This window comes from Pezoporus occidentalis, unplaced genomic scaffold, assembly GCF_034315485.1.
Source record: "Pezoporus occidentalis ecotype Australia unplaced genomic scaffold, CSIRO_AGI_Poc_V1 ctg3, whole genome shotgun sequence".
NCBI lineage: Eukaryota > Metazoa > Chordata > Aves > Psittaciformes > Psittacidae > Pezoporus > Pezoporus occidentalis.
Genome location: NW_026914940.1, coordinates 1,149,724 through 1,174,066, shown reverse-complemented (window position 1 = coordinate 1,174,066; position 24,343 = coordinate 1,149,724). Strand labels below are relative to the sequence as shown.

Below are 24,343 nucleotides of genomic sequence, written 5' to 3'. Positions count from 1 at the left end.
CCTGCAGCAATTTCAGATGGGTTTAATGCCACCTTTGAGTGCCCACATGTAAGTGGCAGTTTCCAGCTGTGTTTTAGCCAGTGGAGGAGCTGTGTGTCCTCTGAGGTTCAAGTGACCTGGATTGTAGTGATAGGACAAGGGGCAATGGGTTCAAACTGAAACAGGGGAAGTTCAGGTTGGAGATAAGGCAGAGGTGAGGTGGTGAGACACTGGAATAGCCTGCTCAGAGAAGTGGTAAATGCCCCGTCCCTGGCAGTGTCCAAGGCCAGGTTGAACAGAGCCTTGGGTGACATGGGCAGGGACACCTCACACTAGACCATGGGAGGGGGTTGGAACAGGATGATCTTAAATTCCTTTCTGACCCAAACCATTCTATGATTCTATGAATGGAGTTGCTGACGCTTGCAATTGGTTCATGCTTTTGTTTCATGTAGGGCCTGTGGGGTTAACTGCCCGCATCAGGCTTACAGCATAATATAGACACAGAAACGTTTGCTACCTCTATTCCCACTGCTGTCATTGCACATCAAACCACCTTGGCACCATCATGTCATCATGGTTACAAAGAGACAAGCCAGCAGTTGCCCCTCCTCTATAATAAAGGAAAGCTTATATCAGTTAGGGTATTTAGCTGAGGGCTGCAACACACTGTTGATCTTTCAGATGGCAGGTAGCAAAAAGTGGTGATAAGCAGATGTTCATGCCAGGCAGTCATTAGATCTCTGTAGGCATGTGATAGTTGGATTTCCCTCAGTAATGTAGCTGATGGGGGTCAGGGTCTTCTTTATAGAGAGGATAATTGACAGGAGCATTAAGTGGCTTAGTGCTTTCAGATGAGCTACTTCTTTGCCCCAACAACATAACAGCTCTGGCTCGGCTGCTTGAACACTCAATAGACAGCAGTGATTAGGAGGGAGGGAGCTTTGGTAACCCCAGACAAGAGCAAGTCAATCTGCTGCCTCAAGCCATCTTGCTTTTGTTGTGCCAGCAACAAGGGAAGTAATCCTTTGGCTTTCATTGCATATTTAGTGTGAGAAAAGACACACGAGCCTGCTTCTATTTGGCATCTTGGCTTTCACTCCCATCAAAGCTAGAAATGGAGATGTTGTTACAGAGAGGTCACCACCTGCAAATGGTGGTTCATACAGCTGATCTTAGGAAGTGGTGAATCATCTCTGGGGGTGTTCGGCTCTTTAGTACCTAGAGAGAGCCCACACACCTTGCTAAGACTACCTGAGTCATTGCTGGCTGAAGTGAGAAGCAAATGCTGCCCAAGTTGGAGAAGAATAAGCACTGGAAGCCTTTTTATAAACGGGATCCTGAAAATAGATAAGCTCAATAAGTTGCTCAAATTCACATTGTGACTTTAAACAGATCAACAAGTTGAACACACAGTTCTCAAGGGTGCTCTGTCCACATGACTGGACAGCTCCCTGTTCTCCAGGTACTCTATCCTCATTTCAGGTTGACCATGGCAGCAATGGAGGGATGCTCTGCCTGGCTCAACATAAGGACAGTCTGGTTCTTGCAGGGCTCTATAAGGGACATGCAGGACATGTTTGCTCCAGAAACGATACAGCTGCTGCTGTGCAGGGATGCACAGATCAAGGTGGGACTTGACTCTGTGCCTGAGCTCCTTCTCACCCAAACCTCCTATGAATATGATCTATAGATGAGTGAATGACTTTGCACACAGCTGACTTGTCTACAGCTAGGCCTGTTACCTCTGCCTTAGCCCTGCTTGGCCAAACTAGACTTGTGCTCTCTCCTCCCAAGCCATCCAAGCATCTCTCTACTGCAGTTCTCCTACCAATATGATTTTTCTGTTACCTGTAGTAACCTTCTTCCTCCAACCCTCACTTATTAATCTCCACACTGGAAAAAAAGCTTTTTGCTTGGAGAATATCTTTTCCAAAAATAACATTCTTGAGATGTCTCTAATTTCAGCAATATTTGCAGCTTGCAGTCAGTTCACTAACACAGAATGGCTGCAAAGGTTTGAGCTTTAGTCTTGAAAGTCCTGGCAACTTTAAATGCAGAGCTGTTGCAAGCAGTTTTACCCACCTAGCTCCTGTGGATCAGCCTGGTGATAATTCTGTGCAGGTTGAAGGCAATGGATTACTGCAGGGAGAGGCTCATGGCATGATGAAGTCAAGACAGAGAGTCATCAGTCATCAGGTGCTGCTTATCTCAAAGGCTGAATCTCAGACTTATGTCTTTGCTTCCAGATAGCATCTCTGAGACAAGGAAGCAAAGATACACTTCATGTTATTAAGAGTAGCTGTGTATAGAAGCATGTTGATGCTTATACCCCTGACTTTGTAAAGAAAAGGAGCCAGGATCAGATGAGGATGTTGATCATGATGATCAATGGACTGGATGAAATAGCTTTTATTTATTATAACAAGTGCAGAGCTGCACTTTGTCATCTCTCCTGCAATACATGAATGAGAATACACACTGTGTTGTGGCCAGCTCCAGGGGTGATCCAGCCTGCCATGCTTCCACCCCATCTTTCCTATTGCCTTGCTGCACCTCTCTTGCACTCACCGGTCTCCAGTACATTGAAGAAGGACAAGTGACTTGAAAGTGCTCATTCTCTCTCCAAGCAGAGGTAGGGTTTGATGCTAGGGTTTGATGTCCTGCTGATCCTTGGCTGAGTTACTACATCTGATGTGCCAGTGTTGTTCCTCTAAAACAATACCATGGTGAGCTCTAGAAAGGGATTCGCAGCTGGGGGAAATAGTCCACTGCCCCACCAGCTGATGCAAGAGAAAAGAGCTGCTATTTGTGAGATCTGCCATTTGTTCCCAGCTGTGGACTCCACACCAGTGAGCTGGGTCATGTCTTGCTGAAACCAGCAATCCAGACTCAGAGAGACTGGTCATTCTTGAGGAACTGCTGGAGCAAGTCCAGGGGAGGCCATGAGGATGCTCAGAGGCTGGAGCACCTCCTGTATGGAGACAGGCTGAGAACACTGGGGCTGTTGAGCCTGGAGAAGAGAAGCTGCGTGGAGACCTCAGAGCAGCTTCCAGTGTCTGAAGGGGGCTGCAAGGATGTGGAGAGGGACTCTTCATCAGGGACTGGAGTGATAGGACAAGGGGCGATGGGTTCAAACTGAAACAGGGGAAGTTCAGGTTGGAGATAAGGAAGAAGTTCTTTACTGTGAGGGTGCTGAGGCACTGGAACAGGCTGCCCAAAGAAGTGATGAATGCTCCATCCCTGTCAGTGTTCAAGGCCAGGTTGGACAGAGCCTTGGGTGACATGGTCTAGTGTGAGGTGTTGGAACAGGATGATCTTAAGGTCCTTTCCAACCCAAACCATTTATGATTATTTAGGCAATTAGATGGAGGCTTTGTGTGAGCAGACATCTCCCTTCCTTTGTGCTAGGTGTTGTACTGGGTGTCTCCTAGGACTACTAGGGTCTATTAAACTCACCAAGGCTTTCAGCTAACATGTAATGCCCCACATCTCTGAATCTGGCCTTAAACTTTTCCTTGCAAGCCCCACATGCAGAAGAACATCTCACACATCGTTCTGCCAACAGCAGATGTTTCACTGACAGCAGAACCAGGAGAGTGTCACTCTTTTCCACCATCACAACTGCACCTCCATGAAGAGGGGGGTGCTCATTTGTCACCAATGAGCTCGCATACAGAGGTTGCTGAGGTTTGGATGAGGTTTGTATAACAGATGCAGCTGGCAGCAGGGAATACTGTCAGAGCAAGGGGTTTAGGATCACTTTGTAAGACCTCAGCTCTGTACAGCCTGTATTTCACCATGAATATTTATAGCTGGTTGATACAGACATCCAATGCTCTCACCCTAACAAAGCAGACCAAAGGACTGCATGCAGTTTTCCTGCCCACTGATTTATTTTGACAATGACTAGATGATTTGTGTGCTGTGCAGTATTTCCCAAGACATTCCACCGTAGTAACTGGTGGTTCTACTTGCTGTAGTGCTCCTCCACCTCTTTATTTTGAGAGCAGTGGTGCTGGTTCCCCAAGCTATGACAAGCACTGCCTCATTCCCTTAATGCTGCTGCTTTGGTAGCACAGACTCCAGAAGGCACATTTGAAAGCAGCCAGTGTCAACCCACTGCTCTCCCCTGTATTGACCACTTTCTGTTTGTATTACCCAGCAAAACTGTTCTTGCACCTGGAATTTGCCTTGTTGGACCTGAATTGGGCTTCAAACAGCCCTGCAGCAATCTCTGCACTTCACAGTCTTGCCCTGCTTCATGGAAACCTCTTCAATCTGCTGCCAGCTGCATTCTGCTCTCCTGAACTCACTGATGCATGTCCAGGGGAGGTGGGACAGGGTGGCAATGGGACAGAAGGGGAGGTGGCCTGTGGAAGTGTGTCCTTAGGGAGAAATGGGAAGGACTTACGTTGCCAAATGTTGGGTTTTTCCTTCTGTGCTCGCAAGTTTGACCTACTTGAGAACAAAATTGTGTGTTGTTTCTCTTTCGGCAGGTGAACATGGTTATTGGCATTCTGGTTTTTAACAAACTTGTATCCAAAGATGGAATAACAGATAAGAAACTGAAGGAACGGGCAGGGTATGCCTTATCAATACATCTACGTAAAGAATGAAATGACAAAAGATACCCCCACCCAAGGTTGTGATCAATAACCAGGCAAAGAATGCAAAGAGAGATTGGAGATGCAAACACAAAGCAAAAGCAGATTTCAATGAAAGAAACAAGCAACACATTTGGTTTAATCTCTGCCTTGTCATCTGGTGCAGCAGAGACAAAAGCTCCAAGAAGCAGCACTGAGTTGCTATGGAGGAAGGGTAGAAGTTTATCTCTTTGTTAAAGTGGCTTCAGCCCGGGCTGATGAATCCTTTCAAAGATTAGAGAAAGCAAAGTGACTCTTCTCTCTCGCTCCTCGAGACAGCAGCTGGATCAGAGAGGGACTCAATCATTGCTAAGTGTGGAATGTGGTATGGGCTGTGTGACAGAGAAGTCCTGTTTAATGCTGGCAGAGAAACAGCTAAGGTTTGTGATGCATGTATGGAAAGAGTCTTTGGAGGTCTAGCAGTGGACAGCTTAGCAGATGGATGAGTGTGTAAAGAGGAGGACTTAAAGAAACCTCTTCTGCAAGAAAAGATTCTGATGCCACCTGAGGTTCTTTATCTTCTCTTCTACGATTCTGTGATTCCACAGCCATCACCCCAGCCTCCATCCCTGAGGCCTGGGCCTGTGTTACCTGGTTTTCTTTGTTGTATAAACTGAAGAGCTGACTCCACAGTTCTTACCACCCTGGTCTCACTAGGGGTTGACTGGCAGCAGCTACCATGCAGAGCTCTCTGCTGGGTTACTTCTGTCATTAGTTCCAGCAGGATGAGACCCCACTTCACCTTTGTTTCTGGAAACAAGTCTGTAGCCTGCTCAGACTTTACCCCTGAGCTGTTCCAAATGGCATGCTGACACTGTGAGTCAAATCAAAAGCACAGGTCAGCCTGGCTGCTGCTGTTAGTGTGTTATTTTCCACTGCCTCACTTGGCTTGCTGTTGCAGTCAGAGAATTTATCTCCTTACCTGCTGCTAGAGGGTTGCGTGCTCTTATTTGTCCATTGATGGAATTTGATTTATCACTGCAGATGACAATTGTATCCTTGAATCATAAAATGCCAGGTTAGAACTGACCTCAAGGATCGTCTGGTCCAACCTTTCTTGCCAAATCATGACCTAGACTGGATGCCCCAGCAGCCTGTCCAGCTGAATCTCAAGTGTCCAGCCTTGAGAGAAGTTGTTTACAAAGAGACAAGGAGAGCAAGAGGTGTTCTGATGCTTCTGCATCACAGCTACAGACAGAGCCTAAAACCTTAGGAGGCTGGTGGAGAAGATAAAGGTTACATCCCATCTGTGAAAGTGGAGGGTGTATGGGTACCTGTTGCATTGTTTGCTGCAGCTGTAGGCTTCGCAGAGAGGATAAGCTGCTTTATTCACTGTGGTGCTGGCAAAAGCCTTTAGCTCTAAAACTCGAGTCTCAGACAGTATAGGCATAAAGTACAGACAAGGTTCTATAATCACGTCATTGCACTGTTGGATAGTTCAGGTGGAAGTGGTTTTTAATTGAGTGATGGCAGCAAAACTGAGGGTTAGAAGCAAGCTCTTACCGAGCCAGGGGAGAAACAGGGACATGTTAAAGTTCATAACAGCCTTCCAGTATCTGAACGGGGCTTATAAGGATGCTGAAGAGGGATTCTTCATCCGGGACTGTAGTGATAGGGCAGGGGGTGATGGGTTCAAACTGAAACAGGGGAAGTTCAGGTTGGAGATAAGGAAGAAGTTCTTTACTGTGAGGGTGGTGAGGCACTGGCAAAGGGTGCCCAGAGAAGTTGTGAATGCTTCATTCCTTGCAGTGTTCAAGGCTAGGTTAGACAGAGCATTGGGTGACATGGTCTAGTGTGAGAAGTCCCTGCCCATGGCAGGGCAGTTGGAACTGGGTGGTCTTAAGGTCCTTTCCAACCCAAACCATTCTATGATTCTATGTTTTATCAGCAGAGTTGACACGGCCAAGCAGTATGGTCCCTTGGTGCAGCAAAGAGGGGAATCTCAATGCCTTAGCAGTGTCATGGTTATGATAGTAAGAGGAGACTTAAGCACATTTGGATGATAAGGTATCAGTTGCTGTTGGGTGTAAAGGCACACAATGAAGTTACCTTTGGTGCATTGCTTAAAGCAGCTGCTAATAAGAAAGTGTTTGGTTCTGGATGATGCCTTCTTTACAAAGAGAGAACTTGAGAACATACCCGAGCTGCTGGCAGAGTCTGTAGCAAGATAATTGCACTTGTAGGTAGAACTGAAATAGATGGTATATTGGAGTAGCAGAGCAGTGCGTTACTGTCTCTCAGTCTCTCCCTCTCTAATCTAAACTGCATACAGCCTGACCTTATTCAATCCAGACCACTGGTTATTGATCACATTCATAGTTCTACTCTGAAAATGAAACCTACACAGCAAAAGCAAAAGAAAAAGTTATTTTTCTGATGTTCTTTGGTTTTTTTTTTTCTTTCTTTTCTCTTTTTCCCCCCTTTCGTGTCCGTGTGTGTGTGTGCAGCACTTTTAAGCCTTCTCTGTGCTCAATGATTTTGTTCTCCTATCGAAGTGCCACCTGCTGAGAGTGCGGAAGCACTTTTGAGTGTTCTGGTGCCCCTTCCCCTTTAGCTAGCCGCTTCTGGCTTGGGCTTGGGAACCGTGTTGGAAGGGAGATCTGAAGATAATCAGAATGATGTTTGGATCTGAGGAGATGAGATAAAGAAATGTTGTGTTTCCTTTTGCAGAGGCAAGAAGTATGGTTCAGTGTTGCAAAAGCAAAAAATAAAAGGGGGGAAAGAACCCCTAAAAGGGTTAACAAAAGACCTGTTAAACACTAAGAAAAGCCCAGTACACATAATGCAGCTTGGTTGGTGCAAACAGTGCTAACAGTTCCCATGAAATAATATCTCAGACACAATAGGTTTTGCCCTATACTTAGCAGAGGAAATTGCTGTGATTACCATTGTCATAGCTGTCAGAAAACTTTGTATTTCCAGTGCCAATGACTTTATAGATATAGCACAAAACCAGGCTGTAGAGAACTGTGATTACTTGGAGAGCTGTGCACAACCGCCCCAGCTCCTTCTTGGGACACAGCAAGTGTCTCCCAGCAGAACAGTCTCTATTCAAGTTCCACTGTACTGACCATGTTTGAGCTCTGTTGGCAGGAGGGCTACTAATACCAAATGTTTTAATGTCAGAAGCAGGAGCCTTTAAAATGAATGTTAAATCTATTCAGCCAGTGCTTATTCCAGAAGCATTTGTGTGCTCATGCAGCCAGGGAAGAAGAATGAGACTATAGGGTATATTCTCAAAGGCTAATTTTAGCCTGCTGAGTTTAATCTCCATAGGCTTCCTCTGTAACTACTAGAGAGGCGGGAGTCTTGTTTAGTTGTTCCAGCTTGCCCCTTAGAAGACCTTTCCTTCTTTTATCTCTCCATTGATTATAGAGAGGACTTGAGAAAGTTTGCCCCAAGACCTTGTGTAAAATACTCTCTGTGTGACTGTCCTGACAGAGTGTAATGAAGCTGGATTGTCAGTGCATAGAGAAGAAAGTAATTGGAAAGATAATAACTCCATTAAAATAGGAACAGATTCAGATTGCCTTTCATCTCAGAATGTTTCATGTTTGAAGCAGCTCCTGTTCTTTGGGCCATGAGTGGTGTAAAGCATGATTGAACTAAAGGTAGCAAAGTCCAGGCTTGAGTGAACACACCAGATGAGTCCGTGAGCTGGTTGTGGATATTTAGGAAGCAGCAAAAGCTAAATGAAATGAATACATTATTCGCTGTGATTATTTCATTAGCTTCCCTTTCATACATACAGGCACCAATATAAACCTGCTATGGAAATTCAATCTATTAACGACCTCATGCCCAACAATAACACATTAGAGTATAAATGTACCCACATCTGTGCCTACTGCTTACAACCTTCTGCATAAATACACCCAACAGCAGCTACAGTTGTGTGTTGCAGTGGTCTTTTGGCCAGCTCTTTGTGATTCAGTGTCATTCATGTTTTTTCTGGTATAGTTTTCCATCAAATTCCTCAAGTCAATCTGCTTTCTTTTTGCTGCCTATCTCTGCCTCTCTCTGTCTCTCTGCTTATCTGTTCTTTGTGGCCTATAGATCTGGGGATAAGCTGTCTTTTTCTAAGGGTCATGCACTTAATGCCTCTCAAGACCTACTTTATCTTTGGTTCAGCCAGTGTCCTCACTGGATTTACACCATCCTTCCTGGAAAATATGTATCTATGGACACAGGAACTAATTTTCCCTGTATTTGAAGGCTGAAAGTTTCTGTGGGATACCTTGGCCATTATTCTGTAAGGGAGTAATGGTTTATGTCACTGTAAAAGACCAATCAATAGCCACTTTGAAGTGGGCCACTGGGACCTCTGATAACACTGTGTTGGTGTTCATAGGGATGTTCTTTTTGCAGTGAGACTGAACACCAAGCCCTAAAAGTTAAGAAATGATCTGTCAAGTTTCCTAATCTCTCTCCCTGGCAGGGTAGGGCTGTAAATCCCCCCTCGGATGTTTGGTACCTGCAAACATCACCCCTTACCAGCCGCATTGCCATCAATCAAGAGCGACAGACCTCCTGTCCTTGGACAGTGATGTTCATGCCTGTTATTAGGCACTTCTTGTAGGTCTGTAGGATGCTTTACAGATTACAGCCCATTTTCTAAGCCAGATCTGATGTAGATGTCTATCTCTGCACACAAACTAATAAATTCTGGGAAGAAACAGGGCCAGTGCCAAGCTAATGTGGCTTCTGGGCTTCTGAGTAAGAGCTGGCTTATCAGTTAGGTGGGTTCACACACATCAGCTTCTAAGAGTTATGAAGATATGCCTTTTAGCAGATCCCTGCAACCCACATGGGGATGGTTCTGTGGTTGATCCCATCCAGAAAAAGTGGAAACAACTGATGTAAGTCTCAAGGTTCATCATCCCAAAGATGTTTTCAGCTCCAAAGCATGATGTGAGAGAAGAAACATCCTGAAAGTAGCCAGCCCGTCTGGTTCCCTTCAGGGCAGGTTAGTGGTCTTACAAGCACCCAAGCTTTTGTTTAGCTTCCAGGACATAACCAGTGCCATTTGCATGTCCTTCATCACCGATTAAGCAAACATAGAGTGACCTATCTCCTGGTATTGTCAGGTGCCCTGTGGGTATTCCCATGCAAGGGCCAGGGAGAGAATATGTGACTTATTCCTTGTATTGTTTTAGGGAAGAAGATAAGCAGACACAGTCCCCACAGCCCTACTTCTTGCCTTCTACTGTACAACCCTGCCACCTTTTTTGTTTTGGAGCAAAAAGGCCAGAAGGAAAAAGAGCAATTATTCAAAATCAAAGCAAAATAAAGAGGTGGAGACTGGGAGAGCAGTACTGGCTTCTCTTCCATGGGTGCCAGAGAGAGACACCCTGAATCTGGCCAAACGTTCACCAACACAGTTCCATGCTCTCCAGCGGCACCAACATGTCTCTGAATTGTACATTTTTCCCATTCCCCACATCTGGAGTGGTACAGATGAGAGAGTTTTATTCCTGCCTGTCTTTCATTTCTCTTTCCAAACTGGGTATGGTTGGTTGGTTCCCTTTCTTCTTTCTTCTTTCCTTTTCGTTGTTTCTTTTGGCTTCTCTATCCCTTTCCTTTCAACGTTTGTGTTCATAAGCAAAGTGTTTTGTTTTGTTTCAGTCTTTTGGTTTTAATTGCAGTCAGATGGCAGTGCCCCTTTACGGCATGGCGCTCAAATGTTCCAAGTGTGGAGTAGTTTCTTCTGCTGAAGTTTCGGCCACAGCCACCAGTAACGCCATGTTAGTTCCTCTAATTTCAACTTCTTTTCTTTCTTTCTTTCCACTTTCTTTTTATTTGTTCCTTTTTTGATTGATTTTATTTCCCTCTTTCATTTCCCTGCACTCACCAGCCCTTGTTTGTTTTGTCTCCCCATATCCCTGCCCACCTCCCCACATCCCTGACACTCCCTGACCTCATTCTGTGGGCCATAAGTAGTGTAGGGCTCCCCTGAAGCAAAAGCTGATGGGCTGGATCCTGACAAGCACTTTATGACATGCCTGGATTGGAGCATGTGAGCAGCCCATGGAAGACAAAGGGACTCTTTGTTAGAAGCTGGGTATATGTTTAATACTCCAATTTAATTTAGTCTTGGAGTTACAGATTTAAAGATGTGGTTCCCATTAATTTTGATGGTAGACGGAGGCCTCGACATCCAGCTTTGTCAAACACTTAAGTGTGTGCTTGAGTTTCTTACTCCCGAGGCTGCAGAGCAGGGTATGATTTAAGTGAATTGGTGAATCACTTCCAAGTAGGGATTTTTTTGTCTTATAAAGGCTGAAGTTGAGTTTAATTCCTCACAGGGCTGCAGTTCTGATTTGATAAGTGTTGACTGCCTCTTTTAGACCAATAAAAGCACTTGGAATTAGTCCTCAAAATCTTCCAAGTATTTCATAGTTACAGAAGTCAAATGCTGTTAAATCTCTTAGATGCTGCTGGATTTAGTTAAAAACACCCCAAACTAAGGATGAAAATGCCAGAGCTCTGTTCTGCTGGAGAAATTGTTGCTATTTATATAGTTGGCTTTTCCCCAAAGGTTAAGGTAGGAGGGAGAGAGATGAGGGAAGGTTTGCCTTTTTATTTCCCCTTTTGGAAATGTTATTATCTACATCATTTCCAAGTGATGCTAAAATGTGTGAAAGAAACAGTCTCAGAGATAGACATTTGCAATCTGAAAACTCCTACCTTCAATTAAGCTAAACAAAACCAGGCAGCTGAATGCCAAATCGCAGTATTAAAGAAAATCAAAACACAAGGTTTTCTTCTTTGTTACTTCTATAAACTGAGCCACTTACATAAAATCCAAGAGAATTTAAGGAAAAATGTACAATTCTGAAAAACAACCAATTGTTCTTAGAAAAAAAGGGCATGAATCACCTCTATTAGGAGCCAGAAGTTTCTATAGAATGCAAAACCTAAGCACAATCTCATTTATTTCCACTGTTGAAGTTGTTTACTTACCTCTGCAACCGTACCCAGCTGAGGTAGTGAGAAAACATTGGTCCAGACACACGTACCACCAGTCTGGAGTTAGTAGGTTGCTGCATTTCAGTTTCCTGTGACTGCAGAGGAATGCTAAACCAGCAGAATATTTAATTAACAGATTAGTGTTAAATAGGAGAGGATTTCTGTTCATAGCGAATTCATTTTAAAAGCAAAGCAGTCTCAAATCCTTCTCCCATATTGTCTGACACTGATCTGTCATGAATCACCTGTTCTGATTCATTTTCAAACCAGAAAAGAAGGGATATGAAATCCAGATCTACTTATCCTGCTTTTCTAATTTAAGTGGTTTGATGATAGAATTGGAGGGCTCTTGTAAGAGGATCTGTCTTTTGTTTCCCAGCAGATAGAATACCTTAGATAACAAATACCTGTACTGGTTTTGTTATTGGTCCAGAAGTGTCCTATGCTCTTGTCCTTGCAAAGGGACCACTGAGTAATACATGAATTAGTTCACTCAGCCCTCATCTACCCTTGTCTACTCATTCTGCAGCTGAACAGTTTCTGGTTTTCTTCCTCCAAATCTATTGTAAATGAGGTTATCAATAAGGCAAAGCCCTGATTGTGTTTCATGCCACTGCCACCGTTCTGCTGGCCTTCATCCCAGACCTTGGAACAGCTTTACCATTCAGTTTTGGAGTCTTATAATGTAAATCAGATGCCATGAGGATTCCTTTTTCCTCCCTGACCTGGAATTAGCCATAGTTGTTTGGTAGAGAGCACAGCAAAGATATTCCTTCCTTGTTTTGCTTGGGTTGCTCACGCTGTCACCAGCTTAACTCCCACAGGTTTTGGAGGCTCGTTTCGGGGATATTGGTTTCTTGGCATAAAGGGATAGATGTTTTTGTCCATTTTTCTCAGCTTTTGGAAATCATAGCAGTTTTTGAGCAACTCTGTGGTAATTTCTGTGTTTAAGAGAGAAGGGGTCAGAAAAGGGGATGTGTAGCTGAAGGAGAACGTGATAAACCACTGATGGGAGAGCAGGGTGTAATCATGACAGAAATGAACAAATATGTACTGGAAAATGTGCAAGATTTTGACTTGGAAAATGATAAAAAGGAAAGCTTTAGATGTATATGATCTTTGAAGGTTTATGTTAAGGGTTAGCTAGACTTGATAGGTATGGGTTAAAAACAGCCTTCCCTTTAAGCTGTTCTGGAGACAACACTAGATATCTTTTGCAATTGGAAGACTTCTATTCCCACATTTCCTTCTTTTTATTGCTGCCTGTAGGGTAGCCTCAGACTGTGAAATACTGAATTATAATTAATTTGTCTTTGCTACCTGTGAAAAGTTTTATTTAACACAGGGAAAATATATCTCAGGGGCATCGCATTTCTTTGTACTTACTGCAAATGAGGACATCCACTGTTGATAACAGGGACTGCAGATGGAGAGGTGGATGGGTGGATGGATGGATGGATGGATGGATGGATGGATGGATGGATGGATGGATGGAATTCCTGCCAGGCAGTGCATTGCAAATATGGACTTTCAAGTTCTGACCATAGAGAAAAGACTGGCCCAAGACTAAGGCCCTGGCACTATATATACTTCTTTTACACAACCCATCTCAGAGTTAATGTCAAGGAGTCCTCATGCCTGTTTTCATGTTGAATCCCTCTTTCATCATCAGAGCTCATGTCAGATCACCCATCTAAAGGTTTTACTCTTTTTCTTGGCTCAAAGTTCTATCAGGAAGTCTTAGATGTCACATTTTCAGCCCATCTTGTAGTTCCAGCATAATGTGAATCAACATTTACATACACAGCAGGTTTTATGAAAGAGACTGTTCCTCAGGAGAGTGTTGTTCTCATAGTTCAAGGAATCTGAAATTTTATCCATACCTGGGGGTAATACTTGGGTCAGGCAGGTCCTTCACTGGATTGTCAAAGGAGAGCTCCCCTTATGAATAATGAAGCTGTCTGTCCCTGCCAAATTCTTCGCCTGCTTGTCTGACTTAGGAGCATTTGATTTCCTGCTCACCTATTTGTATGGTTCAGACTGTGGCAACTGAGAGAAGAATCATCTTTTGGAGAAAATCAGAATCATATCTTGTGTTTCTGGGTTGCCCGTGCAAGGGAAGAACATGCACAGTGCCCCCTCTTTTCTAGTTACCGATTTCCTATACCATTGTATGGGCATAGAGTTAAAGGGAGTTGCTCTGAAACTGTCCCTAAAATTGGGTCAGTGGTCTTGCTTTTAGAAGGAATACAAGTTAGAGAAGTGATAAAGCATGAGAGAATGAATAAAGTAAATGCTTGTACTGTGGTTTTCCTGTAGGAGAACTGCTGTGGTGCAGGCATAGCACAACCAGCAGAATAGCACATACCACTCCATGCAGCATATAAGGAGCCATCCATTGCCTTATGTGTTGAGTCCAGCTACCACCTCCCTCTTCAGAGCTCCTCTCCAGAAGCTGCTTTCTGAATATTAAAGTTATTTTTCCTTCTGCTGCTTTTTTAGCTTATGGTAATGGCTGCCCTGTCAGTGTTGAGTACTGAGAAGAATTGATTTCTTACTTCTTTATAATGACCCTTTACATCTTTGTTGGCATGTATTATGTGTCTCCTGCACTTGCCCTTTGTCAGGGTGCAGGCCTCTTAATCTTTCTCCATGCAGATCTATGTTTCCAAACCCATTTTTTTTTTGCTCTTTCCATTGCTATCCTCTAAGTGCCATCACTTTATCACTCTTCTTTTGCAAAGATGAACACTCTCAAGACTGCCAACTAACTAAAGAACAAGACCAGAGATAGTTCTTGACATTTTGACCAAATACCATAGTCTGCTTGTTGCCAGAGCTGGGTCTGCTGTGTGCTTCAAAGTAAGACCCTTCCTCTGCAATGCAACAATAGCGTGGTGTGGTGGGGAGGAACAATGTGACACTACAACTGTACTGCTGAGTAACATTGCCACATCATGGTCATCACGCAATAAACCAGCATCACACTTCCACAATGGAGTGTAATGATCCTCCCTTGATAGCACTGTCACTCATCATGAGTACGGTCATGTATGGGACATGGAAGGGGATCTGCCATCTAATTCCTTTGTCTCAAGCAATAAACACCATGGATTCATTGGTCATATATAATCCATAATAGTCATTGGGTAATCATAAAGTCATCATATAACAAATCTTCATTTCATTCCACATCATGTGGCACTAAGCCATAAAGTTTCTTAGGTCCCACAAGTTGTTCTGGAACCTTCTAAGGATGCACAGTACCTCCTAAGAAAGGCACAGATGGAAGGTTGGCAGGAGTATGAGTTCTGCTACGAATTCAGCTCACAGCAAGTAGAATTAAGGGCAATGTCACAGGAAACCCACTTATCTTCCGCTGAGTTTTCTTCTGAAATTTGTCTTGATATGATTTCTTTTTTTAAATGGAACTTCGAATTTAATATTTCAAAAGTTAAGCAGAGCTCTGCAAGTAAAATTAGAGTAAGTTACAACCCTATGACCTGTTGCCATCTGCTGCCTGAGAATAAAGATTATGCACTAAATGTCAAGCAACATTTCCATAACGTTTGTAAGGGATGAATATTGTTGAGAAGGCAACTGCAAGGTGAATCACAAAGAGGGCAGAAAGGCCGTACTTTTAGCCAATGTAAGTCAGCATGACTCAGTTGGGAAAGTTTCTCCAGCTGAGTACATAGGGTGATACTGTCTTCATCCTCTGAGTTGAAAGGCATAGAGATTTAAGTGACGATTTAAAGTTGCTTATGTTGGGAGCAATAGTGAAGTCCATCAGGACATCTCGACTCAGAAAAAAGCTGAATAGTTTGCCTGTATGGAGGCCATTGCAAATTTCAGACCAAAAGGCTGGGAAGGACTCACTGAGTCCAGTGTGAAGACAGCAGGAGCTCTGAAGGGCGCCCATTGCCATGGATCATTGTATCTGTGCTCTGGACAGAAGATAAACTTAAGTCTACCTTCTGCCTTGTTTAAGCAGGTGTGTGAATATAGGGTTTTTTAAGCAGATTTTAAAGCCAATGGATTGAAATATAACCATTTGCTGAAGAGAAACATAATTTCCTTCCACAGCAGCATCCCTTGAAACCCCAAATCCACATCTAAATCTTGGATCCACATCTACATCATTGTCAATCTAATGTTGCAGTTCATTTAGATGGCTGGTTCAGACCTATACTTACAGGTCAGATCCACTCTCAGATGTGGCCAGGTTTCTTGTTTGCATGTTAGTGGTAGTAGCATACTCATGTGTGTGTTATTAAGAACATTCTGGAAAAACACATAATTCCAGGGAGCAGACTTGTCTGGTACAGACCTTTCTGAACACCTTCTATTGACTTTGTTGGTTCCCAGCAATCACAATTACAAGTTGCTGCTGGAACAGCTACATCTACCAAGCCATGCATCAGGCATGTCGTGTTTGCTGATACTTCCATGGAAGACACATCTATAGTGGCATGTTATGGAGCAAACCATATCTTTCCATTCAGCTTTTGTGCCTCTGTTTTTTCACTGCCCTTACTGCTTAGCCAGTTTTATTAATGCACCACTGCAACAGATAGCAAAGAGAGATTTCATTATAATGAAGCAGATTTCAGTGGAGAATTGGAATAAAAATGTGTGTTTAGGAGTTGTTTGGTTGCTGCTTTTATTTAACAGTACTTTGAAATTATAGTTCATATTGGACATGAAAGAACACACATTTTGTCCTCCTCTGTAAAATTCCAAGGTATCGGTTTATATCATGGCCTTTACCTTACATGGAAGTATCATAATCCTTGTTTTAATTGGGAATAAGAAGTATTTTCCATTTCCCTCTTCCCCTAAGTATATTAAATTGTTTAATATCATCACTAGGAAACACATCTTAGTCTGGACAGGTTGTATCAAAATATCATTATGACTATGGAAATAACCTGTCGCTTTAGTATATGGTCATTGCAGCAGAACTGATGTAACAGTCCTTGAAAAACTCGTAAGTGAAGCCAGGGCGTTCTATCCTGATGTCCATACCTGTGTCCAAGCTCCAGCTTTGTTCAGGTAAAACTCTCACTGAGGTCTGTGAGGGTGGTACCTGGATAACCAGCGAGTAAACATTATTAAAACCTTGAGCATATAGCAGAAAATGGTAAGCAAGTCCCAAGTAAGTACTGCAAAACATGTGTCATGATATCTGTCCTGTAATTTCTTGTGTTGCCTGTATTCTTTTGTTAGCATATAGGATGAGGTTTTCTATGCAGGAAGCTCAACTTGTTATTCAGCCTGTTCATAGGTCTACTCCAATTTAACAGATAAAAGCCCACAGAGAAATTCTCCTGGTGCTCTTGGTTCACCGGTGCTGCCATATATATAGGATGATTGACAGTTTAAAGTCTCCCTGTTAGGCTGTTAATATTGCCTGGGACCCTTTTTGATTCAGAGAGATGAATGAATAAATAGTCCATGGGAACAGAGCTGCTTTCCTGTTTCTTAGAACCATCATTCATAAAGTGGAGGTTCATAGGGCACTACTTGGATTACAGAAACGGGTTTGTCCAGTTTTCTGTCTTGTGAACTAAAAAGTGGCCTGAATCTTAAGTTCTTTTAACCCAGAATGTTCACCCAAGAATAGACTTACTTACAAGTTGCTGAATATAGAAACTTCTATTTTTATTTCAAGAGATCATACAACAAAGCAGGAAAATTTCTGTTCACAGAGAAATTGGGTCAGATATCAGTTCTGATGTTCGTTGATGTAATGTTGTAGGGGACCATCTGCTATAGAGTAAGTGAGCAACAGCAGAACATCAGTCTCCACATCAGCTCTATGCTTGTCCGTTTTAGTCACTTGAAACTGTGACACTTGTTCTTAGTCTTGGTGTCTTCCATGTGCTGTGGAAGTCCAACTGTCTGTAACCCAAGTACCAACAGCCATCGTGACAAACCAGTCTCTGCTGCAACTGTTCCCCTTCCCTTTGGCAACCTGAAGTGATTGTATTTTGTCTCCCCTCCTTGGGAAATGTCATCCTTGTGGACTAGTGACATAGAATGGGAAGGGTGTGAAAGGGAGAGTGAGGTATCTGCATCCTTCCTCCCCACCTCAAGTTTTATGCATGACTGCACCATTGCAAAGTAGTCCCTCCTGTGGATACGTGTCACTTGTTTTGGTAGCCTGAGTGTGCAAAGCATCTTCCTGCTTCCCTGTGACAGGGGCTCAGAAGACATCTAGCACAAGTATACGTTGCTGAAGAAGTCTTCTGAAGCCCCATGGGATCAGGATGCTGAATGAACATCCCACATGGAAGTGGGTGAGGCTGAAGTGGAGCTGAATTCTCTTTTCCTCTCCCTTGACAGGGCTTCCCTTTGGAGCTCCTGTGTGGTCCTACCACTCCTGGCTCTCACCTGGATGTCTGCAGTTCTGGCAATCACAGATCGGAGGTCAGCACTCTTCCAGATCCTTTTTGCTGTCTTTGACTCATTGGAGGGCTTCGTCATCGTTATGGTCCATTGTATCCTAAGGCGGGAGGTAAGACCAATGAGTCCTTCTCTTTTACACACACTTCCCACAGAAAAGATCTGGAAAAAGTCCAGTCAACTTGGTAACTTCTCTAATCCTATCAAGCTTTGTCTTTGTGACCTCAAAAATGACCATGACAGTGTTGGTCAGAGGGATGACTCAATGGCTGTCATGCTGAGTGTACTGCAGAGTGGAATCTGGGGGACTTACTTATCTAATGTGTCAGACTTTGCCTGTTTAACACCAAAATTAATGTTTCCAGAATATTTACACCCCACCTCTGAAAAAATAGAATATTAAGGAAAACAATTTGTTTCATTTCAAGAGAGACAACTTGGGCTGAGATTTATGGAAGCACTACACTGGCATTGGCGCCTCGATGTTGAAGCTAGAAAGGAAAGCTAGCAATAATCAAGCAAGGAAATTGAGTAAATTCTCTCCAGCCTCCCTATGGAGATTTATAATGGTAAATTATATCAGGGAAGAAAAGGACGAATCTTTTATGTTTCTTTAATTCTTTTCATCCTACTGAGTGGATAGGCTATTAATAACCGAGACAGGAAGGGTGGTTTTTCTCAATATTCATTTTATCTTCTTACAGCTCCTTTAAATTAAGTAAAACAGATTAATTTCTTATGTCAGGCCAATGAAATCAATGGAATTACACCACTGGCTTGGCTGAGACTCCTTCAACTAATTGCATTATGAATATGGGCCTGCATTTGCCTCCCATTGCAGTCACTGGCATTGATTTCAGTAAAGTTTGGATCAGATATATATTACTGCTGATACAGGATCATAATCAGACATTTTAGACCCCAGTATGAGGATTTATGCAACGGCATCCACTGTAAACATATTTCAAGCTGCAAAACAGAAGACTTTTTTATTCTTGACTATATAAATCAACCTAGAAGTGACCAGCACAATGACCCAGGATACCTATAAAACCTTTGAGTTGCTCTGTTGCTGTGTGGGACACGTAACACATGAACTGTTTGAAAAGAATACTTGAATGTTACTGAAGTAGGATCCATGCTCTTTTGATCTACCAAAGAATCAGAATTTAATATGATTATGTATTCCTTTCTGACTCTGACTTTTGCAAATGCACTTGTTCCTACAGGTCCAGGATGCTGTGAAGTGCCGAGTAGTAGATCGTCAGGAAGAGGGCAATGGAGACTCAGGGGGGTCATTTCAGAATGGACACGCTCAGCTAATGGTAGGGAAAACTACCACCTAGTCTATTATTAAGGACATTTTTAAGTCAAAACTGATAAACAAAGGGCTCTGCCCATCACAGTATTTGCAATCATCATTCTTTTTAACTTTAAATCTGCACCTGAACAAACATGGCACTTAGCATAGGCTCTATAACATAAATCCAGTTTCATTTCATTATACCATTAAGGGGCTCAAACTTACACACCAGCTTTTGCAGACATCTTTGTGAGATCCTTTCTTTCCCAAAAAATTCAAAGCCAAAATATACCTCCCAGGTCTTCCAGACCTTTTCGTCCCCATCATGCTGGCTTGTCCTAGCTGGAAGTAAGAGGCAGTAGTTTAATACTGGTTTAATCACAGCATATTGGGTCATTATTATAAAGATGCTATCTCAAAGGGATTTGTTTCTCTCAAAAGCACACTTGCTTACATTGCTTCACTGGGAATATAGTTTAAGCACTGTAAGCCTTGGTCTTGTTGTGTAAGTCCTTTGCAAGCAAACCATATAAAGTCATAAAGTATAGACTATGGGAAATCATCTTGCTTCTGCTTCACTGTTTAGATAACATAAGAGACATTTGGTTTCTGAGCCTTTTGGATTAAAGACATCGGGACAATCACAACATTTGGACAAGTTCCAAAGGTGTCTAGTTAATAGACCTATATGATAACCAATGGTGTTTTTTTTCCAGTCACTCTTGCGGTAAGTTAAGTAGCTTGTGCTTGGGGACAAGGTCTTGTTTCAAACAGCACAATCTTCAAGTCAAGACACCAAGAGATATATAATTCTACCTCACCTCATAGGTGATTGCTAAAAATAGTTACCTTCATTTCTAATTTAAATGTGTAGTCTTCTCATTTTCAGACAGGCTCTTGCTATATCAATTTATGTGTAATTAGAAAGCCCCTTGCATGCCTACTACTTTCTCTCCTTCAATAATAGACATCAAAATCATACTCAATCTCAATCTTCTTTTCAATAAGTTAATATACTGAGCTTTTTTATTCTCCCTCTGTAAGACATTTGCCTTAAAATTATGTATATAACCCCTTCCATATGCCCTTCAGCCTCTCGCCATCCTTTAAACCTATGGATGCTGGATTTGTTATTCTATCGCCAAGGCTATATCCTGAAGTTACACATTTGTGTCTCCCCATAGAACTTCTTGTTTTCATTCATTATCAACCACTTGCAAAATTCTGTGTCAGCTACATGTTTTTCAGCAGTGAGATTACATTTACATCTGCACGGTTGATGGATGTGTTGAGTGAAGAGCTTACAGTCAGTTTCTTCACACTCGGGCACAAAAACCCCTTCACAATCTAGATGTGAATGATGACTCCTCACTGACGTTTTTAGAGGGGCACAATGTTATTTTCTAGTGACTAAGTTGTAAAATAACCGAAGGAATCCAAAGCTCTGCAGGATGGAGTTTTCGCTTTTACCTTTTCCAATAATCTCCAAATCTGCACAAGTGAAAAGAAGCTTAGCTGAGTAGAACTGTTCTCCACAAAATCTTGTTCACTGGTATTAAATATAAGCCTATCTTCAATTTATTTATCAGTAGAACTAATACAGGCTGTTTGTTTCCATTTCTCTGGAACTCCTATCTTGAAAATGAGATTATTTTTTCCTGAGTCATCCCTTTTGCCCATTTAAACATCGGTTCAGTCTTATTTCTTTTCTATTCTTTCCAGATTTATTTGATATCCCAAATAATTTACTATGAAATTAGCATCATGAAAGTTGAGATAATTCCTCAACCAACTCTTCAAAAGTGTTCGGTCTCAAACTGCTGATATTAAAGTATTTATCCCAAGGGCATGGGGATAAACTTTATTCATACTGTTAGTATTATACTGGAATGTGTTTAATCACATCGCTACACTTACATTAAGTGTCTGAAATGACACTAGAAATAACCAGTGAACTTCTCTACTTTCTGTTAGTCTGCAGCCTTTCCATTACTCCGTGACAACTCATGGCTCACTGTGACTCAGTTTATCCAGTTCTTTGAAATGTTATCTGCTGAAAGCTTTACAAAAAGGATTAACTCCTATTGGGAGGAAAAAGGAGTTTCATTTGGCTGCACAGACCGCTTGGAAAGGTTACGCAGCCTTTGTGCCTCCTGGGACCATTGATTTTATACACCAAGAGCTTTAGAAACAGAGATGTGTTTCCACTTCATGTGACTTGGTGATAGAAGCCCAGTGGGTATGGAGCGCTCTCAGTGGCATCTCCAGATGTTTAATGAGTGGAGGGTAATCCAGAGACTAAGTATGGGGTGATATATCCAAGGCAGATCATGCCAGGAACCTGTCCCCTGGTTTTAGAAATGTGTATAGATGTGTTCCATGGAGATACTTTAATCTGGTAGCCTAGGAATGAGCAGGATGAGCAGATGAATCCAGCTGAAAAGTGATGTTACAGCTTTACCACTGAGGTTCAAAAGCCACCGGTGGAGTGGTCTGTTTGCCATGTTTCAAAGCCCAAGCAAAACATCTCTCTTCTACTCTTCTGGCAATGGCTGTGTCTGCCTCACTGATTAAAGTGGGGTTTTGCATCTTCCAAATGGCTTTCTTTCCTCCTCCACCTCCTTTTGACCATGTCCTCTGTGTTCTCTGTCTTTCAGACCGATTTTGAGAAGGATGTGGATATGGCTTGTAGATCAGGTGAGCACATCACAGGTGAGAATCAACAAGTGACCTGGTTTGGGGATTGAACTAGGCCATATTTTATTTCCCCTTTTTGTTTTATTTGTGTATGTCTTGTGCCTTGCATGTACTTGTGTGGGCTGCCCTTACACTCAACCCTGGCAAAAAGAAAGCAACATCCCTAATTCTGCCTTATGTATTGCTTATCCTATTTCCCTGTAGCTCTCTTGGCCTTTTAACTAAGAGTAAGCCTTTCCTCCAAGGCATTATTCCTTACTTACGGCCCATGTAACATGGTGGTGGAGAAGAGTATCAAGGAAGAAGAGATTAGATCCATCTCTTCCTACTGTGATCCTTCTTTGCTTTAGCAACCCCTGCTCAAGTGGGTCACACCAACCTCAGGCAGCTCTGTGCTCAGGAAAGGTATCTTTGAGAAGGTCTGGAGTCTGGAGAGCCTTCACTATTCCACCTGCCTCCATGCACACTTCTAGTGCAGATATAAGTTGTACATATGGAGGTGGGTCAGGTCTCTCCTCTGCCTGCACCTTTCTGCTGTGTGTGCAGTTGCACACACCCGTTTTGATGCTGACGATCTGCATGATCACCTCTCCCTAATAACTCCCTTTTCTCTTGTTCCCCTGGGGGTGTCTGTGCTGTCTGGATTCTCCTTTCTACCTGTCTGTCTATGCAGGCTTCATTGTCCCCTGGTCCTGGCATGCCTGACCTGGACTTTTCCTTACCCCCTGTAGATATTTAGACTTTCATCTACCTTGCCAGATTTACCCCTTCTCCCAACTGAGAGAAATGCCCCTTGCTTGACCCTTGCGTATAATTCATATCTTCCAAACCAGGATCTTCTCTAGTCAAGGACTGTACATACTGTGTGTTCAGTTACCATCATTCTCTCTCTTTGTTATGATTCCTTCCTTCCCTTCCTTCCCTTCCTTCCCTTCCTTCCCTTCCTTCCCTTCCTTCCTTCCTTCCTTCCTCCCTCCCTCCCTCCCTCCCTTCCCTCCATCCCTCCCTCTTCTTTCATTGTTTCTCTGCCTTCATTCCTTCTCTTCCTTTTCCCTTTGTTTCTCTCCTTCTTTCTCTGTTTCTGTACACATTTACCTGTCCCTTTCATTTATCTTTTCCTTTATCTATCATTTATTTATCCACTTCTAATGTATTTATCTATAATTCATCTCTCTGTCTATCTTGCAATCACTTATTTATCTCTGTCCTCAGCTGTCTGTCTCGCTGTACCTGTTATTTATGTGTTTCTACCTCTGTCAACATCTATCTCTGCCAGTGTATTTCTGTGTATTGTCTATCACTGTCACTATCATTTATCTATCTAATATCTATCCATATCTTATTTATCTTTTCCTGTCCTCCTCTCTGCTGCACTCCCTCTCCCTATGCTTATCACAACCACAGTATATTTATCTCACTTATCCATGTGATATCTTATTTCATGGTCCCTTTCTGTCCATTTATCTCTTTTCAGGGTCTGTCCATTTTTTCCTTCTGTTTCTCTGTCTTGTTCTCTCTAATCTCATTTCTGGCTGTCTCCGTCTTCTCATTTGTCTTCCTTTTCCCTTTCTGACACCAAAGATCTCAGTTTCATTAAAGTCATGTGTGAAAACATGCGTGTTAGACCATGTCTGATTCCAACACATGCTTTACAAAAGTATTTTCCAGCCCATTTTTTGCTGGAAAACAAGTCAGACCCTGGACTCCTGCAATAAAGGGGGCTTTCTGGATCTGCTACTGAGTTGCTGGCTCCCAAATCAAACTTCCCAGAGGACAGGAAGGATCTGATTGGCTTCTTCAGGGCTGAAGACCCTGGACCAGCAGCTTACTAACAGCCTAGGCTTCCCTTCCTTTACCAGCATACAGTTATACATTTTGATTGTTGATGTCTGCCTGAAAAGATATCTGTTAAAGTGCTTTTGGTCTGTGCCAAGCTAAGTAGTTAATAATAACCCCCATTTCTGAGGCATTTCTATATGGTTCATCATCCTATGCATTCTGCTTATTGAATAACAAAAAGCAGAAATCTGACTGTTGGTTTCTGGCCATCATTTCTCCTGGAGGCACTAGCTCTTGTGTTATGATGGATTGGAGATATGCCTGATACCTCTCATAACCTCCTCACTTAGATTCACTAGTAGGATTGGGTCCATGGCTTAGTGTCGAAAGCTCACTTGCTCCATGCTTAGAGATTGCCAGGTGCAAACCTCTCCAAACCTACTTTCAGCAGCTGATATGAGTATGGAGAAGAGCCTGAACCAATAAACCTCACTGACACTCCCAAGTGAAAGGTTTGACTTTAGCAACATCTTCCCACAGTGTATGCTATGAATACACTGTA

At 42.7% G+C, this 24,343-nt stretch overlaps 1 protein-coding gene across 2 annotated transcripts in view; it reads left to right on the top strand.

The window, feature by feature from the left end:
• The window catches only part of ADGRB1 (adhesion G protein-coupled receptor B1), a 286,315-nt gene that overhangs the window by 241,858 nt on the left and 20,114 nt on the right, over positions 1–24,343 (top strand). The window contains exons 25-29 of one of the 2 annotated variants that reach the window (XM_062626900.1): positions 4,479–4,564; positions 10,271–10,369; positions 17,943–18,114; positions 19,232–19,327; positions 21,963–22,017. In XM_062626900.1, the coding sequence (XP_062482884.1) occupies positions 4,479–4,564; positions 10,271–10,369; positions 17,943–18,114; positions 19,232–19,327; positions 21,963–22,017 (508 nt within the window). The remainder of the gene's footprint in view (positions 1–4,478; positions 4,565–10,270; positions 10,370–17,942; positions 18,115–19,231; positions 19,328–21,962; positions 22,018–24,343) is intronic. The other variant, XM_062626901.1, reaches the window with a different exon arrangement.